Genomic DNA, 17,456 nt, shown 5'->3' on the forward strand with positions numbered 1-17,456 from the left:
CAAGTTCACATTAAAGACTCTGTGACAGTACTGTGACTGAATTGTTTCGGACACTGCGAATCGTTCGGATTTATTTCACCGGTAGAGAAGTTTTTAAACACACTCAGAGTTTAAGAGAATTACTGTCAATAGTTTTTATAAAAATAAAATTCATAAATAGATAAAGTTAAATATATTATATCATATATATTTTTAATAAAAATAATTTTATAATATAATGTAACATGATAAATGAATTTGTTTATACCATATTTTTTATGAACTAATTATATTTATAGCTTTTTAATCCAAAGTGGATTTAAAATAGAATGAAGTCTATATATTGAATTTGATTTTTGCTACGCAATATTCTCAATTTCAAGAAAATTTTTGAGATAGAATTGTCTTTCGTATGATTTTCTTTGATTAATTTAAAAAAGTATTATGTATTCCTTGATCATGTCAAAGAAAGTTTTAACTTAAAACTTCAAAAAATGCATTTAATTGTCAAATATAATTTGTTTGGTTATTGCATTTAAAGTCTTTGAAGGCTAGTTGGGATTAAGAAAAAATTAAATAATTATAAATTAAATTAAAAATTAAAAAAATATTATAATAAATATTTATTTTAAATATTATTATTATTTTAAAATTTTAAAATATTAAATTATTTATTACATTTTATCTGAAATTTTATATAAATTATAATAATAGGATAAACTGAGATAAGAAGAAATCTAAATCGAGCTCTAATACATACAATTTAGGAAAAAGACAAAAAAAAAAAAAAAATCACCGCAACACTAGACACGCGCTATGCGCGTGGACTTACCATCCCCCTCAGACATACAAAGCTACCTTCTTTGCAGTCGTACTGCGAACTTCGTCGAGACGCTTATGGCCACCGATCTGTCCGCAATTCGTCACGATTCTTTGTCCCCGAATCAATCCAATAGCCGATCTCTCCGTTTCGTTTCGTCAGCTCCCCCTTCGCTTAGTAACGGGTTCGTACAACTGCTGTGTTCTCTGTCACAAACCCTAGATTCTCAGAAATTGTCATTTTTTAAAAGAAATTTCGTGCTACTTTTTTATTCCAATTTTCCAATTATGTATACGTGTATGATTGCAGTAATTTTATTTTTCGTTTTGGTTATTAATTTAGATGGATATGGTGAACTGTAATTAGTGGTGTTCAATAGATACTAAACCCTAATCTTGTTCTTTATCCAGATACTTGTTTATTTTCCTGTGCATCCTAAAGTTTGACATAAAGAACCAAAATCAACGCCGTTCCTAAAAAAGATCCCAATTTGGGTCAAATTATATCATGTTCCTTTTGCACCCACTTGAGGAATATTTGGGAATTATCTCAATTTATTTTATTGAGTTGTTTTTTCTGTTAGGATTCTTGAAAGGGTTTATGTGCACGTATATAGAAGCATGACTTTTGGACCCTTTATTTTCCCCTCTACGGAGAGTTTTGGCTTAAAGCCTTGAATACAATTGTAATTTTGGGAGGGTTGCTTCCCTTAGCTTGTGGAGGTAGCTCCTTGAGTCAGTCAACAGTGTAATCTTGTTCTTCTGGTGGGCTTGTCTTGTTAATATTCTCTATTTCCATCTGACTGCCAATCTACCCCCCCATAACACTGCTCCTGTAGTCACTAATAAGAAAGAAATTCTAGTTTAAATGGATACTTGCCTTCTGCTTGGTGTCAAGATACTACAATAGATCTAAACTATGAAATGTGTGCATTATTACCCTCATTGTAGTCAATATCATTTGATATTGCCTTACAACAGACTACAGTTGATATGATCTTGTTTATTTCTCCTCCATGCCTCCCTTTACCTCTCACTACAGCAGAAATGTCAGGATCTGAGTTTTATTCTGGATGATTATTCCAATGCCCGCTATAAATCTCAAGTCACTGCTTTGGGATATTTTTTAGGCACGCTTCCCGTTAATCCTATGCCCATTCCATGACCATAAAAGGTTTGAAAAAGGAAAACTTTCTGGACAAGAACTTCAGTAAACATTATGTTGGTTCTTTCCATTTGTTTATAAAATCGTTTAACCAATTTTTGTCATATCTTGAGCTTATTAATTTGTTTATCCATGCATCCCCTTATTTGATCCACTGAGAAGGAGCATGACTTTCTTGGGTTTTACTTTTTTATTTATTTAGAAAAATATATTGACAACTGCAAGGATAGTAATGGTAAGTGGAGCAAATAGGAATAATTAAGTTCTTAACGTCTGTTTACTGATACTTCTTAGTTCTTAGCATATGTTTAATTGGGAATACTTTAGCAGTTTGGTAGCACCATGCAAACATAGTAAAGGGCCTTAGCCGTAGCATTTCTTGGTCTAGTTTGCTTTAGCAGCATTCTTTCTGCAAATATTTAAATTCCAAGCAGTATTTAGTTTTTCCCAATTCCTGATGTTGGTTGTGCCTGACCAGGCCGTTGACAGCTTGGAGCCATGGGTGATGTGATTGATTTAACCGGTGATGGAGGTGTTATAAAGACAGTTGTAAGCCAAGCCAAAGCTGATGCTATTGCTCCAACAGAAGACCTTCCTCTTGTTGATGGTATCCGCTTATTGCTAAAATTTTCTCCCTGAAGGATTAAAGTGGTTAGCAGTTCGTTAAATCTGCAATCATCACAATTTATTTATTGTGTTGAGCAGTTCATTATGAAGGTGTTCTTGCTGATAATGGCGAAGTTTTTGATACCACACACGAAGACAATACTGTATTCTCTTTTGAGCTTGGAAAGGGCACTGTAATCAAGGCTTGGGACATTGCATTGAGAACCATGAAGGTCACAATATCTTTTGACAGAATATTTTTGGGCATTTATGTAGTCTTTTTGTGACATTCTCTGCTTCTTATTTTACCAGGTTGGGGAAGTTGCAAAAGTCACGTGCAAGCCAGAATATGCCTATGGCAGTGCGGGTTCTCCGCCAGATATCCCACCAGAGTAATCTCGTTGCACTTATGAGTTATGATCTTACATAGTTGAAACACATTAAAGAGCAACTTATGTAAACGTGCATGCATAAACTCTCCCACGAAACCGCGTAGCAATGTGTCTTGCAAGCATGAGAGTAATCCTGCTCATGGGTTGGAACGTAGGTACTTACCATGACCTATTTCATTCAAAGTGGGAACAATATGTATTTAGTACTCCCACAATATGCTCGTGTTAAATTACTTCAAAAAAAAGAAAAAGAAAAAGAAAAAGAAAAAGAATAAGATACTCAAGGAAAACCAGCCTGAAAAATAAAGTTAGGGTAACAGATGGTTAGGATTACACGAGGGTCAATCCTATCATGGCAATGTCCTAGAGTTCAATACTTTGTTTGTGTGTTGTTATCCAGAAAAGTGTTGCATTTGCTTGGTTAATTGCCTTTGTCTACTGTTAGTTCATTGTTAATAGATCATCTGAGTTTCTTCAAATTTAATTCAAGGGCCCGTTATTTGCATCCCATGCAGTGCTACGCTTATCTTTGAGGTGCAATTAGTGGCTTGCAGGCCACGGAAGGGTTCGAGTTTGGGTAGTGCGTCAGAGGAGAGGACTAGGCTAGAGTAAGTTTGCTTTAGTATTTCCATGTATTATTCTCTCTTGAAATGTCAGACCAAGTCAGTTGCATTATATATATATATATATTTCTTTTTATTGAGATCTGCCTACTTTGAGAAATATTTAATGGGTTATTTTTCGTGTTAAACTTCAAACCAGAGAGCTGAAAAGGCAGAGGGAGCTTGCTGCCGCTACCAAAGAAGAAGAGAAGAAGAAGAGAGAAGATGCTAAAGCGGCTGCAGCTGCCCGAATTCAAGCCAAGCTGGAATCCAAGAAAGGTCAAGGGAAGGGGAAGGGCAAAGCAAAGTAGTGGCATATCGCAAGTTTCATTCACGTTAATGTGTGCTGATAACTAATATTTTACTATATTGAGACGTATAAACAATATTTGAAATGTGTTAAGACTATAAATTGTGCCACGGTAGCAACATCAGACACCGGGGCGGGGCCGGGGCCAGGGCCATCTCTAAATACTTTTACTTTGTTGGAGTGGAAATCTGTTGGTTGGGTGTATGAACACCACTCAAGAAGGCAACAGAACTCAATTTCGTGACACCAATCACCAAGACAAACAAAAAACTAGTCTGCATTAGCGTCTTATATGAACTGTTTATTATGAGTATCAAATTCTCTCGCCTACATGTTTCTCTTTATCTGACGGTATCGCATTATATTTATAACCGATGCTGCAATGCTACAAGGCGAAGGCCATTTTCGGAAATGGGATCTCTTGATATTAATCTTGGTGATGCAAATCATGTATAAAGCCAGTCCTTACCATTCATCGTTGAATGTTATGATCAAATTCATATTGGCCATGAGCTATATATAGAAAAGCAATCAGGACGGCTTAGGGTTTACAGTTTTAACACTTTACACTACACTACCCACGTTCGAACGCCTTACCTAGAATTTAGTTCTTCTAAAAACCAAAACGGTTAAGTCAAATGGGTTGCCCCTGGTTTCAAGGAGATGATAAAATAAAAACATAGAGGAAAAGATGGTTTATAATGCTCAGCATCACAGCGACGGTACAACAAATACCAAAAATGAAAAGGCTACCTGGATTCTCTCGTCAGATAATTTCAAAACATATCTAATTCCAATGAGATCTTCCAAGAGTACAATTACAATCTGTTATATGACCGACGACATGGTATTCTATAGTACCTATATGTCAGAGATAATTACACCAATGCTGGCCGTAAGTTACAAGAAGGAACCCCCTATTTTGCCCAATCTATGGCCATATTCATATATGTGAATATATCCAAAAGCTTTAGGCATCCATGTAATCAAACCATGTAAGAAGCATCCAAGCCACCTTGTCCATTTTCCTGCCACCCAGATCCCGCCCTAAATTTACAAACAGGGCATGTTCCCTGCTGTCCCAGCCAAGGGTCGATGCAGTTAGCATGGAACTGCAAGATGATCAAATATATTAGTACATTTTTTGCATAAGCTTATATTAGTAGAATTGCAGCTTGGTCATTCAGAATAACTGCCTAGGACAATGCTTCGTTGGATACGAGAAAAACTCTACTAATAAAATCACAAAAATGTACAAAGACCACTGGCTCTTTCATATATCAGATTCTTATACAGATGAATCCAACTCGTTGTAATAAACATAACTATGAAGAAAAACCAGTTTTCTGTATGTCCCAGAAATGGGATCTCCAATAGTCCTGTTAAATAATGTACCACATAATTTTTTATTTTTATTTTTATTTTTTATTTTTTTATTTTTATTTTATTTATTTATTATTATTATTATTTTTTTAAATATGTACCACAGAATTTACACAGGAATTGTGGCAGTCAGCTCTTTACTTGGCATCTAAAGGCAGAAGCTCAAAGAAGGGGGGTTTTAGGTCCCATGATTAAAACATCATTTGTAATGCCTTGTCCCCCATGGGAGGAGGGAAATAATCATTTTCAGTGTGAAAGGACAGTTCTACAGTGTGCTATGACTGTCAAAGTAACCAGAAAGTGAAGACGCAAAAGATGTGTACACCCACTCTTAATTTTTGACACAGACGAGTACTTCCCCGGGACAGATTTTGCATAAATACCTTTTTTTTTTTTTAATATATATTTAGGTAATCAAGAAGTTATATTCATTGAAATAGGCAAAACCCAGGTACACAGGTGATGCATATGAGAAACACCTAACTAGAAGTTACAATGGAGATTTTGCATAAATACTAAAACAATTTGACGGAATCTGTTTAAAAAGTTCCAACTTTTTGAGAACTGAAAAAAGAATTTATAATTCAATGATGAGCTAAGAAAGTACAGTTAAGAGCAAGACGACAAGGAACCTGATGCAAACATGGCAAGCTACGGATAAGTTCTCCCACATTAACTTGCTCCAAGCAAACACTGCAAGTTAATTCATCTTCTGAGGCCTTAGTGCTCACAACCTTATTGGGATTGTCTTGCTTCTGCTTTAAGAGAGAATTGTAAAACTGATGTCACTCTCAAGAATTTTAAAAAAAATATTACAAAAAAGAAAAAAAAGAAAAAGAAAAATCTGAGAATGGAAAGTAAGTTTCATCCACGGGGATAAAAGTGTAGTATGTTAACATAATTTTAAACTACACAAAAGCAAAGATGATTTAATTTCCTGAACGCTACACAAGTTCAGACTGACAAAAACAAACAACTAAACAATAACCATACCTTTCTCCGATTATGACAAATAGCATATAGACCAGCCCCATTTGATCCTCAGAGGTACATATAGAAAACACATTTCAAAAGTCCAAACATCCTCTATATGATCTTAGGGGCTTCTGGGAGACAAATGCCTAACTGGACACAGTTTTCCCCCAAAATGTCCCACTATTTTCAGCAATAAACACTCTGCACATCGCAATTAGCAATGGAGAGCACGACTTGCTTACAGTTCCTTAGACACGGAGTATAACCAGCAAGATTCCTTGAGCTCAGGACGGTTTTCATGGGTGGGGTTGTGTCTATCTAGAAGATACTTCCTAGGGGTGGGTCTGAAGGACCCTGGGTGACTTCCATGTCATCAAAAAGGAATGCCTTAAACTTAAGACATTTCAGAAACAAGAATAATCCAAATGGGAGAAAAACACTTGCACATGTATGTTCACATGCATATACTGCAGCACCAAACTTTGGCTTGGTGAATAAGTGGATATCTCTTTTTCAACAATACATCAAAAGTCCCCAAACAACAATAGAAGAGGAGAGAGAGACAAGAAGAAAAGGACTTAAATACACATACCATCTCTGCTGCAGATCCTGAAGATGAAGCCTGTTGCATCGATAGGCTACTGCTGCAAAAAAGAAAAATTCCAAGTCATATTATTGCCGTACATCAGTGCACAAATATTACATTTAATTTTATAGATAACCCACCAATAAAAAAATAATCTTAAAGATAACTGGGTTTCAAACCAAGATATTGAACAACTACAATCAACATAGTTCATTCAAACCCCAACTCCAAATATCAGATTCAGCCAGAGGAACATACTTTTGAGGACCTGCAACCTTGTACTTGTGAACAGGAAGTGCATTTATCTCTTCCTCAGTCATAGAAGGAACTGCAGGAGCGTTGTCGGCATCCAGTGCTCTCAGGGTTTCATAATCTGAAATTAAGTGCCAAAAGAGCTCATAATAATCTGAATATCCTAAGAATATAAATCACTAGTTATGGCTTTGAATCTCAAGCTATAATAGCATTTATTGAGTTCCAGCTTTAAACACCTACCAATAAAAAAAAAAAAAAAGAGCTTTAAACACCAAATTAATAATATTAGACAAATGCACCATAACAAACACACCTAGATCATCAAATTCCCTGTCAAGAAGTGCAAGCTGAAGTCGGAGGCCTTGTAGTCGGCCTCTTGTTGCAAGTGCTATGGATGGTGGCATATGCAAACGCAACTCAGTATGGCCAAGAAGCCCACTGGCTGCCACAGCATGAGCTTGGGCCTGAGCTTGAAGTTGTTGGCAAGTTGCATACATCCTTAGCGTTGTAGCCATCAAGAAGACACCGAGGACTAGCCAAAGCTACACAGAGAAGGGCATATAAAGTAGTTTATTGAAAAAATTAAAAATCACATAATCGTTCATTAAAAATACAAAATTCCTCACATAAAAATCAGTAAATGGACATACCAGAAAATTAGGCGACATCTGGTGCGAGTTTAGTATCATGAATAGCAAGAGAACTGACACATTTTAACAAGTTATGTTGATAAGAAAACACATTTCTAGAAAATCCACGTTGATTGAAAAAATAAATACCAAATATAAAAATAAACAAAATAAACTATAAATACCTGTGACAAGAAAAGCCAGTGAGTTAGAATTAACAGGACGTGCTGCGTGAACACGCTGATGGAGATCAGAATCAACATCAGAACACAGTGATTGAGAATTCAGAAAAGAAACCAAATGGGAATGGTATAATCATCCAGGCTTTGGGACAAAAGTATATTCTGGCCCAACGAATAAATTAAAAAGAAATGTACCATTGCACGCCGCTCAGGTATATATCCTGGAAATCCACTTTCTATATCTCCTCTCGTCCCCCGAAATACAAAACTCATAGCTGTAGGTTGAAGGCTTCACAAGCTTATAATGTGACTTCTTACCAAGCCCACCGGAAATTGAAAGCACCTAACAAAATACACTTCTGATATGCAAAATTATAAACCACCCATTAATGAGATGTAAAGTAATGTGTGCTACAAAAAAAGGAGTTCAATGCAATCAAAAACATTAACAAGCACCAAAAAAATTATAAATTTAGAAATTCTGTTTGATACACAAGCCCAATTAGGGATCCATCCCCTATTAATTTTCCATTAATCTGAACTGCATGACCCATAAAATGCTGGCATTTTATCGGTGAAAACTAAAGACTTAATATCAAAAAGCATGAAGTTCTCAAGTTTTCTAACGTGTAAGAAAAATATAGATGATTACTTGGGCTTGGGCTATGCTTTTGTATACCTCTAGTGTAACTGGGCTATGCCAATCTTTATATCAATGAAATATGTTATTACTTAAAAAAAATAAAAATGAATAATATAGATCATCATGTTTTAACACAAAGTCGTTACTTGACTCCTGTTTCATACCACAACATGACGTCCCAACAGGCAGGGGTGGAACCAGAAAATCTGGTTTTGGTGGGGCGGGGGGCAAGTTAGAAAAAAAAAAATAGTGGGGCTAAATACTAATTTTCATATAGTCTACTTTATAAAAACCCCTTTAAAATTTTAATTTTCATCAAATTTTGAATTTTTTTTTGGGGGGTTGGGGGGGGGGGGGGGGGGGGGGGGGGGGGAGGGGGTTTTCCCCAAACCCCTTAGTAGTTCCGCCACTGCCAACGGGCTGCCATGAAGTATTATAGTCATTTAAGCAGTTGACAGTATAAAACAAGCTCTGGTAATTAAATAAAAATAGTATTATACTGGGGAATTTCACCCTTCAACTAAGAGACATTTTACATTTTGCACCCAAAACTATAAAGTGTTGGCAGTTTCGGGTAGAAAGTGTAAAACGCTATTAGTTTGATCGTGGAAAGTGCATTTTCCCCATCATCCCAATACTTTTTCAATGCTTTGAGTGATAGAAGCAAGACAGCCACTCCCTCTAATGGCTCAATCCGAACCATTAAATTTGGGGGCGCATATGCGTGTTTAGCAAAATAACCAATGCCTAAATCACATGGGAGACACAGGAAAAGATAAATGAATCGTACAAATCTATTTTTGTAAAATCATATTAGTCATGCATCAGACTCTCTAGAATAACAAGAAGAGCAAGCAAAAACCAAAAGCCATTTACATTTGTGAAATTTGAGATCAGCCAAAAACCTAATCCCAAAATCACATTCCACATATCACATACTAAACAAAATTCAGCAATCAACACCATGGCATACAAAGTGTATAAAATAAATAATATTAAAGCTTAGTGATCTTCCATTTGGAAAGATGGAACTCGAAAGGCAACGAGGGATTGGAAAAGCGAAAGTGTGACTTACGGAATCAGATCGATACAGGAGAGATTATCGCATCGTAACTTAGAAAAAGCGTTTTGATCAAATGCAACGTTCGGATCTCCGTCGAATGATGGGGGACTGTGTAAGAGCCGGGAGGCAGATCAGCGAGTCCCGACTCGGACTCGGACGTGCCGATCGTTAGATCAAGAAGCTTTTCCTCGTAAGCTTTGGTTGGAGCTGTTTGTTTGATTATTCGTTTTACAAATATTACAAGAATTGGGGAAATCGAGTGTAACGACGTCGCATTAATATTCACGTGGACTTTAATGCGTCTGGTTGGCGTATATCATATCGACCATGGTCGGTTATACAAGGTTAAAGGTTTTGCCTCTTTTACACACAAGAAAAAATAATAAAATTAAATAAAAAAACCTGCAACGGCTTCAAAACATACTAGGAAACCAAAGCTGTCGTGCCGCCCTCAAGATCTGCTATTAAACCATTCCTACATCTTGAGAGAGATGGATCAGGAATATTTCCATCTCTGCGTGACAGAGAGCTGAACAATCCGACTGCAACGAAACTCTGATTTGCAAGAGGGAAGTCCTTAACCCTTGAAACGCTCAGATATTCATCAAGAAACCTCAGGAAAATACAAATCTGCCGTCAAACCAAACTCTTTAGGGTTTAATATTTAATCAAGACGGCTTCAAAAAAAGTTACAAGACTTGTCGCCTCTCAAAAAAGGTTTCCCATTCCAATTCATATAACAAGATAAAGGTTTCCCCATTATATTAATTGGTATGCTTTTCCAATCAGAGCAGCTCCTTTAACCCTTAGATCCCCAAGAAAATTGGACACTTTAACGCAAAAACACTATGCCCTTGTATCAAACAGATTTCTTAAATCGTCCGGACATAATCCTAGTCATCAGTATTAGCCACGTTCTAATCTCGGGCAGTTACCTTATAATCCTAGTCATTTTATTTTGTTTAGAGTTATTTTATTTAGCAACTCTACATTATGATATACAATTTTTTTTTTCCCTTTCCGTATGTATATGATGTAGGATTATCGAGTATGATATATTTTTTTTCTTTATATAAACTATTACAAGGAATAGTGTGCGGTGACTCGTTAAAGTTGATAGTTTTTTTATTAGAATAAGAGAAATAATATTTAAAGTATTAGAATATATAAATTATGTGTATTTGTTTTAAAAAAAATTGTTAAATCTAAAACCTACATATAAAAAAATATATATATTATTTTTTAATAGCTAACCATACATTTTTCAAATTCAATGTCTGTGTATTATAAAACTATATTTAACGTTACATTTATAAAAAGTCTCGCGTAATAAATTTGGAAATTTCTTTTATCAGAAAATCAATGCTGGTTTCAGATTGTGCACATAAAACTATTCATCGTGCGTATAGAAGTAAACATAGATGCTATTATACTTTACCATATTTCTACGTATGTAGTTAAATAATTTGAATGAATGGCAAATGCAGCAAAAAGAGAACACAGAGATATTGAATTCAACAGAGCAAGGAAAAAACAGACTTTTGGGAAGACAGTCGGTGGAATCTGGGAGTGGGGAACCTACGCCACAGTACCAAAAAGCTACTAAATTTGGGAGGGCCCTTGTGATAAACGAGGCATATGTGCCTGTCGACTTTGCTGTCTGATAAATACAAAGATTTTGTGGTATATCACTTCCAGACTTCGCCAAACAAACACAATGACATATGTCGATATGGTGAATTTATGCAGAGGACGACTCTTGTGATGTAACTACACTACAGTACGTGCATGCCCAGATCTCGTTCTGCTCTATATTTTCTTTACTTGGAATTTTGTAAAGTTCGAAATGCCAAAACTGAGTTCAACCTTTTCCGCGTCAACAACTTTCCGACGTTTGAAGAGGAGAAAAGTGATCAAATTGGACATTAAATGTGATTGAAAAGCAAAGCAATTAACATCTTTTCATACTGTACGTAAATGCTTATCCAGAACGCACAGATTAGCTTAGAATAAATTGACGACTCCTTCTAGCTATCACTTCAATTCCAACCCCTGTCTTATCTCCTAGAATATGAGTGATTCAGTGAACTGATTAAAATTCAAAACAGAGATCAAATTCTTCGACAATGTATCAGATCTTAACCTCTCCTGCCTGCCATTCTCTCTCTGCAATGGAGAGGATCTTTGGGCTTATATAGTTTGGTTATTCAATTAACATTGTTAAGAAAATTCAAATGTATAATAGTAGCAAACCTTGCATCAGTTTTGTCAAAACATGTAATATCTAAACACTTCAGAATTAGGATTTGATGATCAGAACGATTACGCAGTTCGAATTTCTGGTTTACCCGTAAAACAAAAATCATGATAGATGGTAACTAGTCCAAAAATTATTCACACCGTTCATTAACAAACTTTACAGCCCAAAATAAAAAGAGAAATGATACTATCATAAAAATAAAAAAATAAAAAGATGAAAATTATAAAAAAAAAATTCTCAAACTAACATAATTTTATATAATACAATATAATAAAAATATTAAACACATTTGACATTACATAACGTCAGATCAGTAAATTATACAAAATTTTTTGGTGGATAAAGCAAATTTCAAAGATAAAATGAATGTACTAGGTGCACTCAGAAGCCACCTGCTCCCCCAATAACTCCCAGTCACGACTACACCAAATCCTAGAGATACATAGAATCTACATATCAAGCAATAAATATACATTTTAAAATAAAATAATTGATTTGTGTAGGTCATGGACAGCCCAATTAATTGAGCCCCTCTGGTACAGTCATGGGGTAGGTAATGGCAAAACCTAATTATGCAAACACTGATGAAAATTGTTGAAGTGCCGATTCTCTTAGCAAAATCCACCTCCACAGATTGCATATTATATATATGAGTGTATGCCTTCTGTTCCAATCTGCACAAGAAAAGACTAGGGAAACTTGGCCTAAAAAGTGTTGCCTCAATCTACCAAGCCAAGCCTTTGACTTGCCAGATCACACCTAACCTCTGCAAGTCCAACCCTAGACTTTGCCAAATCAAATTCCATCCACAAGTTCTGCTGATGATGATGGCCAATCAAGAATGCCTCTATGCCCAACAAGTCCGAGTTCCCAAATGTGAAACAATACACCCAATCCCCACCCCGCATCATTCCTGGTACCCGATACATTAACCTCTCACCCGATACCACCATATCGGCCCCCTGAAACATCAAGGTCACAGCGGGTAACTGTGGCAAACTAGGCCGACTCGAGGGGACTCTGTAGCACAAGTCCATGGCTCCCTGAAAAACAAAGTTGGTGTCTTCCAAAAGATTCAGTATTCCCTTTGTTTGTTGAATAAACTCGTTTTTCAATGCGGTGTAGGCTGGGCCGAGTAAGAAGGTGAACTGGGTGCCGGAGTCAACCATGGTCTGACCTGCCCCCGTATGATCTGGTACAAGCACGGATTTCGGAAGCGGTAAAATCTTACCCGAAACTTTAATACCCTCGAGCTGAACTGTATAGGCTACCCGATCAAAATAAGGTAACGGGTCTGAAATCTGAACCAGAGGAGTGTAGTTCAATGGTTGGAGCCAAGTGAGACTCTCTTGGCCAAAAAGCAAAACACCGGACGAGTCACTCCCCGAAATGCAGTACGAGAATTGAGGGAAACCCATTTGGGTGATAAACGACAAAGACCCGCGGTTAAGACCCATCAACCCAGTGGTCTTGGAGTCCTCTTCGGAGTTGGAACTGAAACCGGAATCCATACATGCAAATATCGTACCGGGTCGGGAAGAGTTTCCGAGGTAGAGAGTTTCGGACGCGAGGTTGCCTTCAATGGAGGAGGCGTCAGCGTAGGAGACAGTCGCGTGGCAGAGCTTATTCGGGTCGCAGGAAGCGGGAACTAGTAAGGTCCGGGTCCGGGTTGTGCATAAGGGCGAGGAGCACGGGATTGGAGAGTACGAGGAAGAGAGAAGTGGGTTGAATATGGAGCTGATGTTTGGGGCTTTCTTGCAGTGGAGCCAAGAGAGTTCGCTACCTGTATCGAGGACCATGGTAACTCTCTGCGGAGGCGAACCTACGGTGAGGGAGACCGTTAAGGTCACGTTGTGGTGGAAAGAGAGTTTGTCTGAAGGTTTTGATGCTGATCCACGTGGTAGTACTGTTTGGGCTTTGAGGGGCAGTATGAGCGATTTCTGAGTTGCTGAGACAGAGGATTGAAATTGATTTATTATGAAGAAGAAGGTGAACTGAAGAAGAAGAACAAGAGGAAGACGTGGATGGTGAGTTTGAAGGCAGGCCATGGAGAAAGAAGATATTGAAGCATAAAAGTAAGGAGATGTTACCTAACGATGTGTTTCCTGTTTGATGCGTATTAATTTGCTTTAAAAGCTTCGGGGAGAGAGGTTGAAATATCAGATAAAGGTGTGTGTGTTGGTTTGGGACTCTTGAAGGATGTGTATGGGTGAGAGGTACCTCTTCGTTTCCTTAAATATATAGTTGGTTGGCTGACATGCATTAGAGGGCGTACGTGATGTTTGCCTCAGAATTTTTGGATCTTAGAACTATGACCAATCACCCACTCCTATGTGCTAATTGGATGCGTGCATGCATGTTTCTAAAGTTAATCAAAGTGCCATGAGGGTCTTGTTTTTGAAGCAGCCAATCAACAACCAATGTAGTCCATCACACTTTTTAACTACAAATTTATATATATTATTAACTCAATTGCTAATTTTAAGTTTTTAACAGCTAGCTTAAGCTAATGAAAAGAAATTAAAATATTTATCAGGATGTTAAAATTAATATAATGAAAATAGCTAAATTTAAATATAGAATTTATGTTTGAAACAGATATATTCTTGCTAAGCTCTAGAAGAAATGATTCTGTTTCTGGCATATACCGCTGCTTGCCCTCACTAGGATTGATTTCACACACATAACAGTTGTTATTGCAATTTACTTGTCTATTTGAACAGCTTTTCTGCCTGTTTAGTCGGCACTAAGATGCTTCGCTTGTGCATGATGAGAATATTATGCTCCAGAATCCATTTTAAACGAGATACTTTAAATCAGAATGAGTGCATGTTCTGTAGACATGGTTTCTCGATTACCCAAGACGTGACCTTATAGAACACAAAAGGGTAAAAAAGGTCTTGTCTTGAAGGTACAACTGGGGACAAAAAGCTGATACTTTTACGAAAATCGGGAGGAACACAGCAATGGAAGCGACCACCAGAATTGCATGGCTTGGAGACGAGGGACTCTTGTTAATTGTCTGGACTCTAGAAAATTATAGATAATTTGACTTTTAAAATCATATTAGTTGTGCAATTATGTTGGTGACTGTGACGCCTAACTAAATAGAGACTTCAACTTTCCGCAAAACACACAAGGTTCAAATTCTCGACTCTGTCCTGTTATGTGGGAGCCGCCCCCTCTGCCACCCGGTCCACCTCCAGGCTCTGGTGCTGTCAATCCATCACAATTTTTAGACTTTCCAAACCTTTCTTTCAATGTGATCCATAAAAACATCAGGTGTCAAGCATTTTCCACTTCATAACAAATCAAATTTTTTTTTTTTTTAAAATATAATTTAGAGAGAATACCTTTTGTTCTAATTTCACCTCAACTACGGGTATACCCACCATATGTTGATATGTCCCGAGCTATCCATGCATTAACCCTTTCCACACGGTTTAATTTGACTTCTCATGTTTATATATATAGTTTATGCATAAATCACCTATTAATTAATCTGTTGATGTGAGGCACGTACGAGTGGATTAATTTCACAATTTCCCTGTGAAAATGTCTTAAATCCATTCAGTGTAATAATTGATTGGCATCTTCTTTAATATTTTGAGACGTAAAATTATGCACGTTTTACCAAGTTTGTTTGTTTATTTACTTATCCATTTTGGTGTCTTTACCAAGTTTATTAGATTATCGTCAATGGAATAATTGTACTATAATTGTAGTGACTTTCAAAATAATTTCAAACTTTGAAGATTACTGTAAATAGACCAAATATATATTTTATTAATTATTTTTCTTTCTTTTTTCTCATCAGCCGCTTGAGTATTTTTCCTCTTTTTCTTTCCTAGTTGAATTATGCTATCATTTAATCTCCTTTTGATATGTTACAAACTTTTATTTACTTCATATGAAATAACATTAATTTAATTAGAATATGATTACTAATTTACATTAAATAAATTAATAATTAAATATTTAAATATTATTTAAAGTAATATTATTTTATTACTATATAATGAATAAATAAATAATCTAATGTGAAAATAATAATTAAAGTCAAATTCATCTCATATTATTTTATTATTAAATAATAAAAAATAGCTATTTTGATGCAAGAATCCGAATAATTAAAACTAAATTTATCTCACATTAACTAAAAATGTCATTTAACTTTAACTAATGTATTAAGAGTACTCTAAGTCGAAGTATGCAAGTGATCCATACTGTATTCTTACCAATTACTAGTTTTTTTTGAGTGTGCGTGTCTATTTTAAAACAATAATAATGCCACCTTACGTAATGTTTGAACACACATCGCGATCCAATACTGATGGCACTATGCAGAAAGCGTGTAGGCTTCGACGGCACCGGTGGTGAAGCAGTGTAGCTGTCTCGATCGTTAATCCAGCAGTTGATTCTACTAATTGTCGTCGTCAAGCAATCGGGTCCAACCACGACTCTCTCATGTTATTCATCCATATAGCAATGTCCATTAGTTACCTACAGCTATAATTAGACAGGGACAGTCTAAATGATTGAATCGTAGCAGGTTGGAACAACTACAAATTATTTTATTTTTTTAGTAGTCTATTTAATTTGCTGAATATTGGGCAAAAGATTTGCCTTTCAGATTATTATTTATACGATACGAGAGGGGGAGAAAAACAGATGAGTTAATGTTCTTTTCTTCATTTTTTTATTTTTATTTGTTGTAAGAAAACACTTTCATACAGACTGAAGAGATAAAAAGGTGTATACGTTGTGCCACGAGAGGCATTTTTTAAAAATATATATATGTATAGAATACCGTTGGGGGGAGAGAAAACGTTTCAAGCTCGATCGTGACGTTTTTGCCTTTTTCACAATCATAAAGATCGAACCATGCTGGATTGTAAAATTGCTTTCGATATTAGAACGTTTGCTAGAAAGATATTTAAAAAGTTCTACATATTTGCATAAAGAAATGGGGAATGGAGAAGTCAAATATAAGAAAACAAAGGGAATAGGTGTGCTTTCGCACTCAAAATCGCCTTTTCAAAAAGTTTATTCATCCAAGTTTGATATGGGTTTGATCTGTGGCAATGCTTTCCCGGTTTTAATAAAGAAGTAGAAACAAAACCCCCCCCCCCAACAACACTTGCAGTAAAAGTTGTTAGCCTCAAGCTAGGAGGCATATCCATGTTGGCAACGTTCTCATAATTTTCTGGAACTCTATCATTGTTCCAATAATAGAGCCCCAACGCATCAACTTGATCGACTGTGACCTCTGCTGAATTTCATGTTCTTGAAAGTTCCTCCCTCCATCGTGTTTCCTTTTCATTTGAAGAAAGCCAAATACTTACGGCCGAGGTTACTAATTGAAACGATGGGGTAAAGTGCAAACACTTGTCTGAAGGCCCATCTAAAAGGGTCCCATGGTTAGACTTGGATATTTATTACAACTTGTGATGGGCTTTGCAGCAACTAAATTTAACAAAAGAAAAGTGTCGCCTGGCTAGCTGCTTGGTCTCTATTTAAAGTTGTAGGCAAGTGAAGGCTTTAGTTGCTTAATAGCAGCCGACGAATGTCTGCCGATCAGCCCAACCAACCGGCTGCTTCCTCGTT

The 17,456-nt window shown here is 36.4% G+C and overlaps 3 protein-coding genes across 11 annotated transcripts; 1 reads left to right on the top strand and 2 right to left on the bottom strand.

The window, feature by feature from the left end:
* Positions 1 to 825: 825 nt before the first annotated feature.
* On the top strand, positions 826 to 4,191 carry LOC122291203 (peptidyl-prolyl cis-trans isomerase FKBP20-1). Of its 2 annotated transcripts, XM_043098845.1 has the most exons (6): positions 826 to 983; positions 2,442 to 2,570; positions 2,669 to 2,802; positions 2,882 to 2,961; positions 3,477 to 3,569; positions 3,724 to 4,191. In XM_043098845.1, exons 2-6 carry the CDS (start codon positions 2,462 to 2,464, stop codon positions 3,872 to 3,874), a joined length of 567 nt encoding a protein of 188 aa, XP_042954779.1. In that variant the 5' UTR covers positions 826 to 983; positions 2,442 to 2,461; the 3' UTR covers positions 3,875 to 4,191. The 2 variants fall into 2 exon arrangements, with proteins under 2 accessions (XP_042954779.1, XP_042954788.1); XM_043098854.1 differs by lacking the exon at positions 3,477 to 3,569.
* A 448-nt stretch (positions 4,192 to 4,639) lies between these two features.
* Positions 4,640 to 10,307, bottom strand: LOC122291169 (E3 ubiquitin-protein ligase SDIR1). Of its 8 annotated transcripts, none has more exons than XM_043098813.1 (9): positions 10,014 to 10,307; positions 8,079 to 8,242; positions 7,887 to 7,941; positions 7,723 to 7,775; positions 7,386 to 7,614; positions 7,076 to 7,190; positions 6,824 to 6,875; positions 5,889 to 6,014; positions 4,640 to 4,985 (listed from the first exon to the last, which is right to left on the bottom strand). In XM_043098813.1, exons 2-9 carry the CDS (start codon positions 8,154 to 8,156, stop codon positions 4,860 to 4,862), a joined length of 834 nt encoding a protein of 277 aa, XP_042954747.1. In that variant the 5' UTR covers positions 8,157 to 8,242; positions 10,014 to 10,307; the 3' UTR covers positions 4,640 to 4,859. The 8 variants fall into 8 exon arrangements, with proteins under 8 accessions (XP_042954747.1, XP_042954769.1, XP_042954751.1 ...); XM_043098835.1 differs by lacking the exon at positions 10,014 to 10,307 and adding an exon at positions 9,602 to 9,975 and having other exon boundaries at positions 5,864 to 6,014; XM_043098817.1 differs by lacking the exon at positions 10,014 to 10,307 and adding an exon at positions 9,602 to 9,969 and having other exon boundaries at positions 8,079 to 8,226.
* A 1,776-nt stretch (positions 10,308 to 12,083) lies between these two features.
* Positions 12,084 to 14,044, bottom strand: LOC122291216 (aspartic proteinase PCS1-like). The gene has a single exon (XM_043098863.1). The coding sequence runs from the start codon at positions 13,895 to 13,897 to the stop codon at positions 12,569 to 12,571; it is 1,329 nt and encodes a 442-aa protein (XP_042954797.1). The 5' UTR covers positions 13,898 to 14,044; the 3' UTR covers positions 12,084 to 12,568.
* Between the last annotated feature and the right edge of the window lie 3,412 nt (positions 14,045 to 17,456).

Source organism: Carya illinoinensis, chromosome 1, assembly GCF_018687715.1.
Source record: "Carya illinoinensis cultivar Pawnee chromosome 1, C.illinoinensisPawnee_v1, whole genome shotgun sequence".
In the NCBI taxonomy this organism is placed as follows: domain Eukaryota; kingdom Viridiplantae; phylum Streptophyta; class Magnoliopsida; order Fagales; family Juglandaceae; genus Carya; species Carya illinoinensis.

Coding starts and splice junctions, on each gene's coding strand:
- LOC122291203 (XM_043098845.1), top strand. CDS start 2,462: ATGGGTGATGTGATTGATTTAACCGGTGATGGAGGTGTTATAAAGACA. Junction 2,962..3,476: donor CCGCCAGATATCCCACCAGA/GTAATCTCGTTG, acceptor CATCCCATGCAG/TGCTACGCTTATCTTTGAGG. Junction 3,570..3,723: donor GAGGAGAGGACTAGGCTAGA/GTAAGTTTGCTT, acceptor ACTTCAAACCAG/AGAGCTGAAAAGGCAGAGGG.
- LOC122291169 (XM_043098813.1), bottom strand. CDS start 8,156: ATGAGTTTTGTATTTCGGGGGACGAGAGGAGATATAGAAAGTGGATTT. Junction 7,191..7,385: donor CAGGGAATTTGATGATCTAG/GTGTGTTTGTTA, acceptor ACTTAATTTCAG/ATTATGAAACCCTGAGAGCA. Junction 4,986..5,888: donor GCTTGCCATGTTTGCATCAG/GTTCCTTGTCGT, acceptor ATCATCTTGCAG/TTCCATGCTAACTGCATCGA.
- LOC122291216 (XM_043098863.1), bottom strand. CDS start 13,897: ATGGCCTGCCTTCAAACTCACCATCCACGTCTTCCTCTTGTTCTTCTT.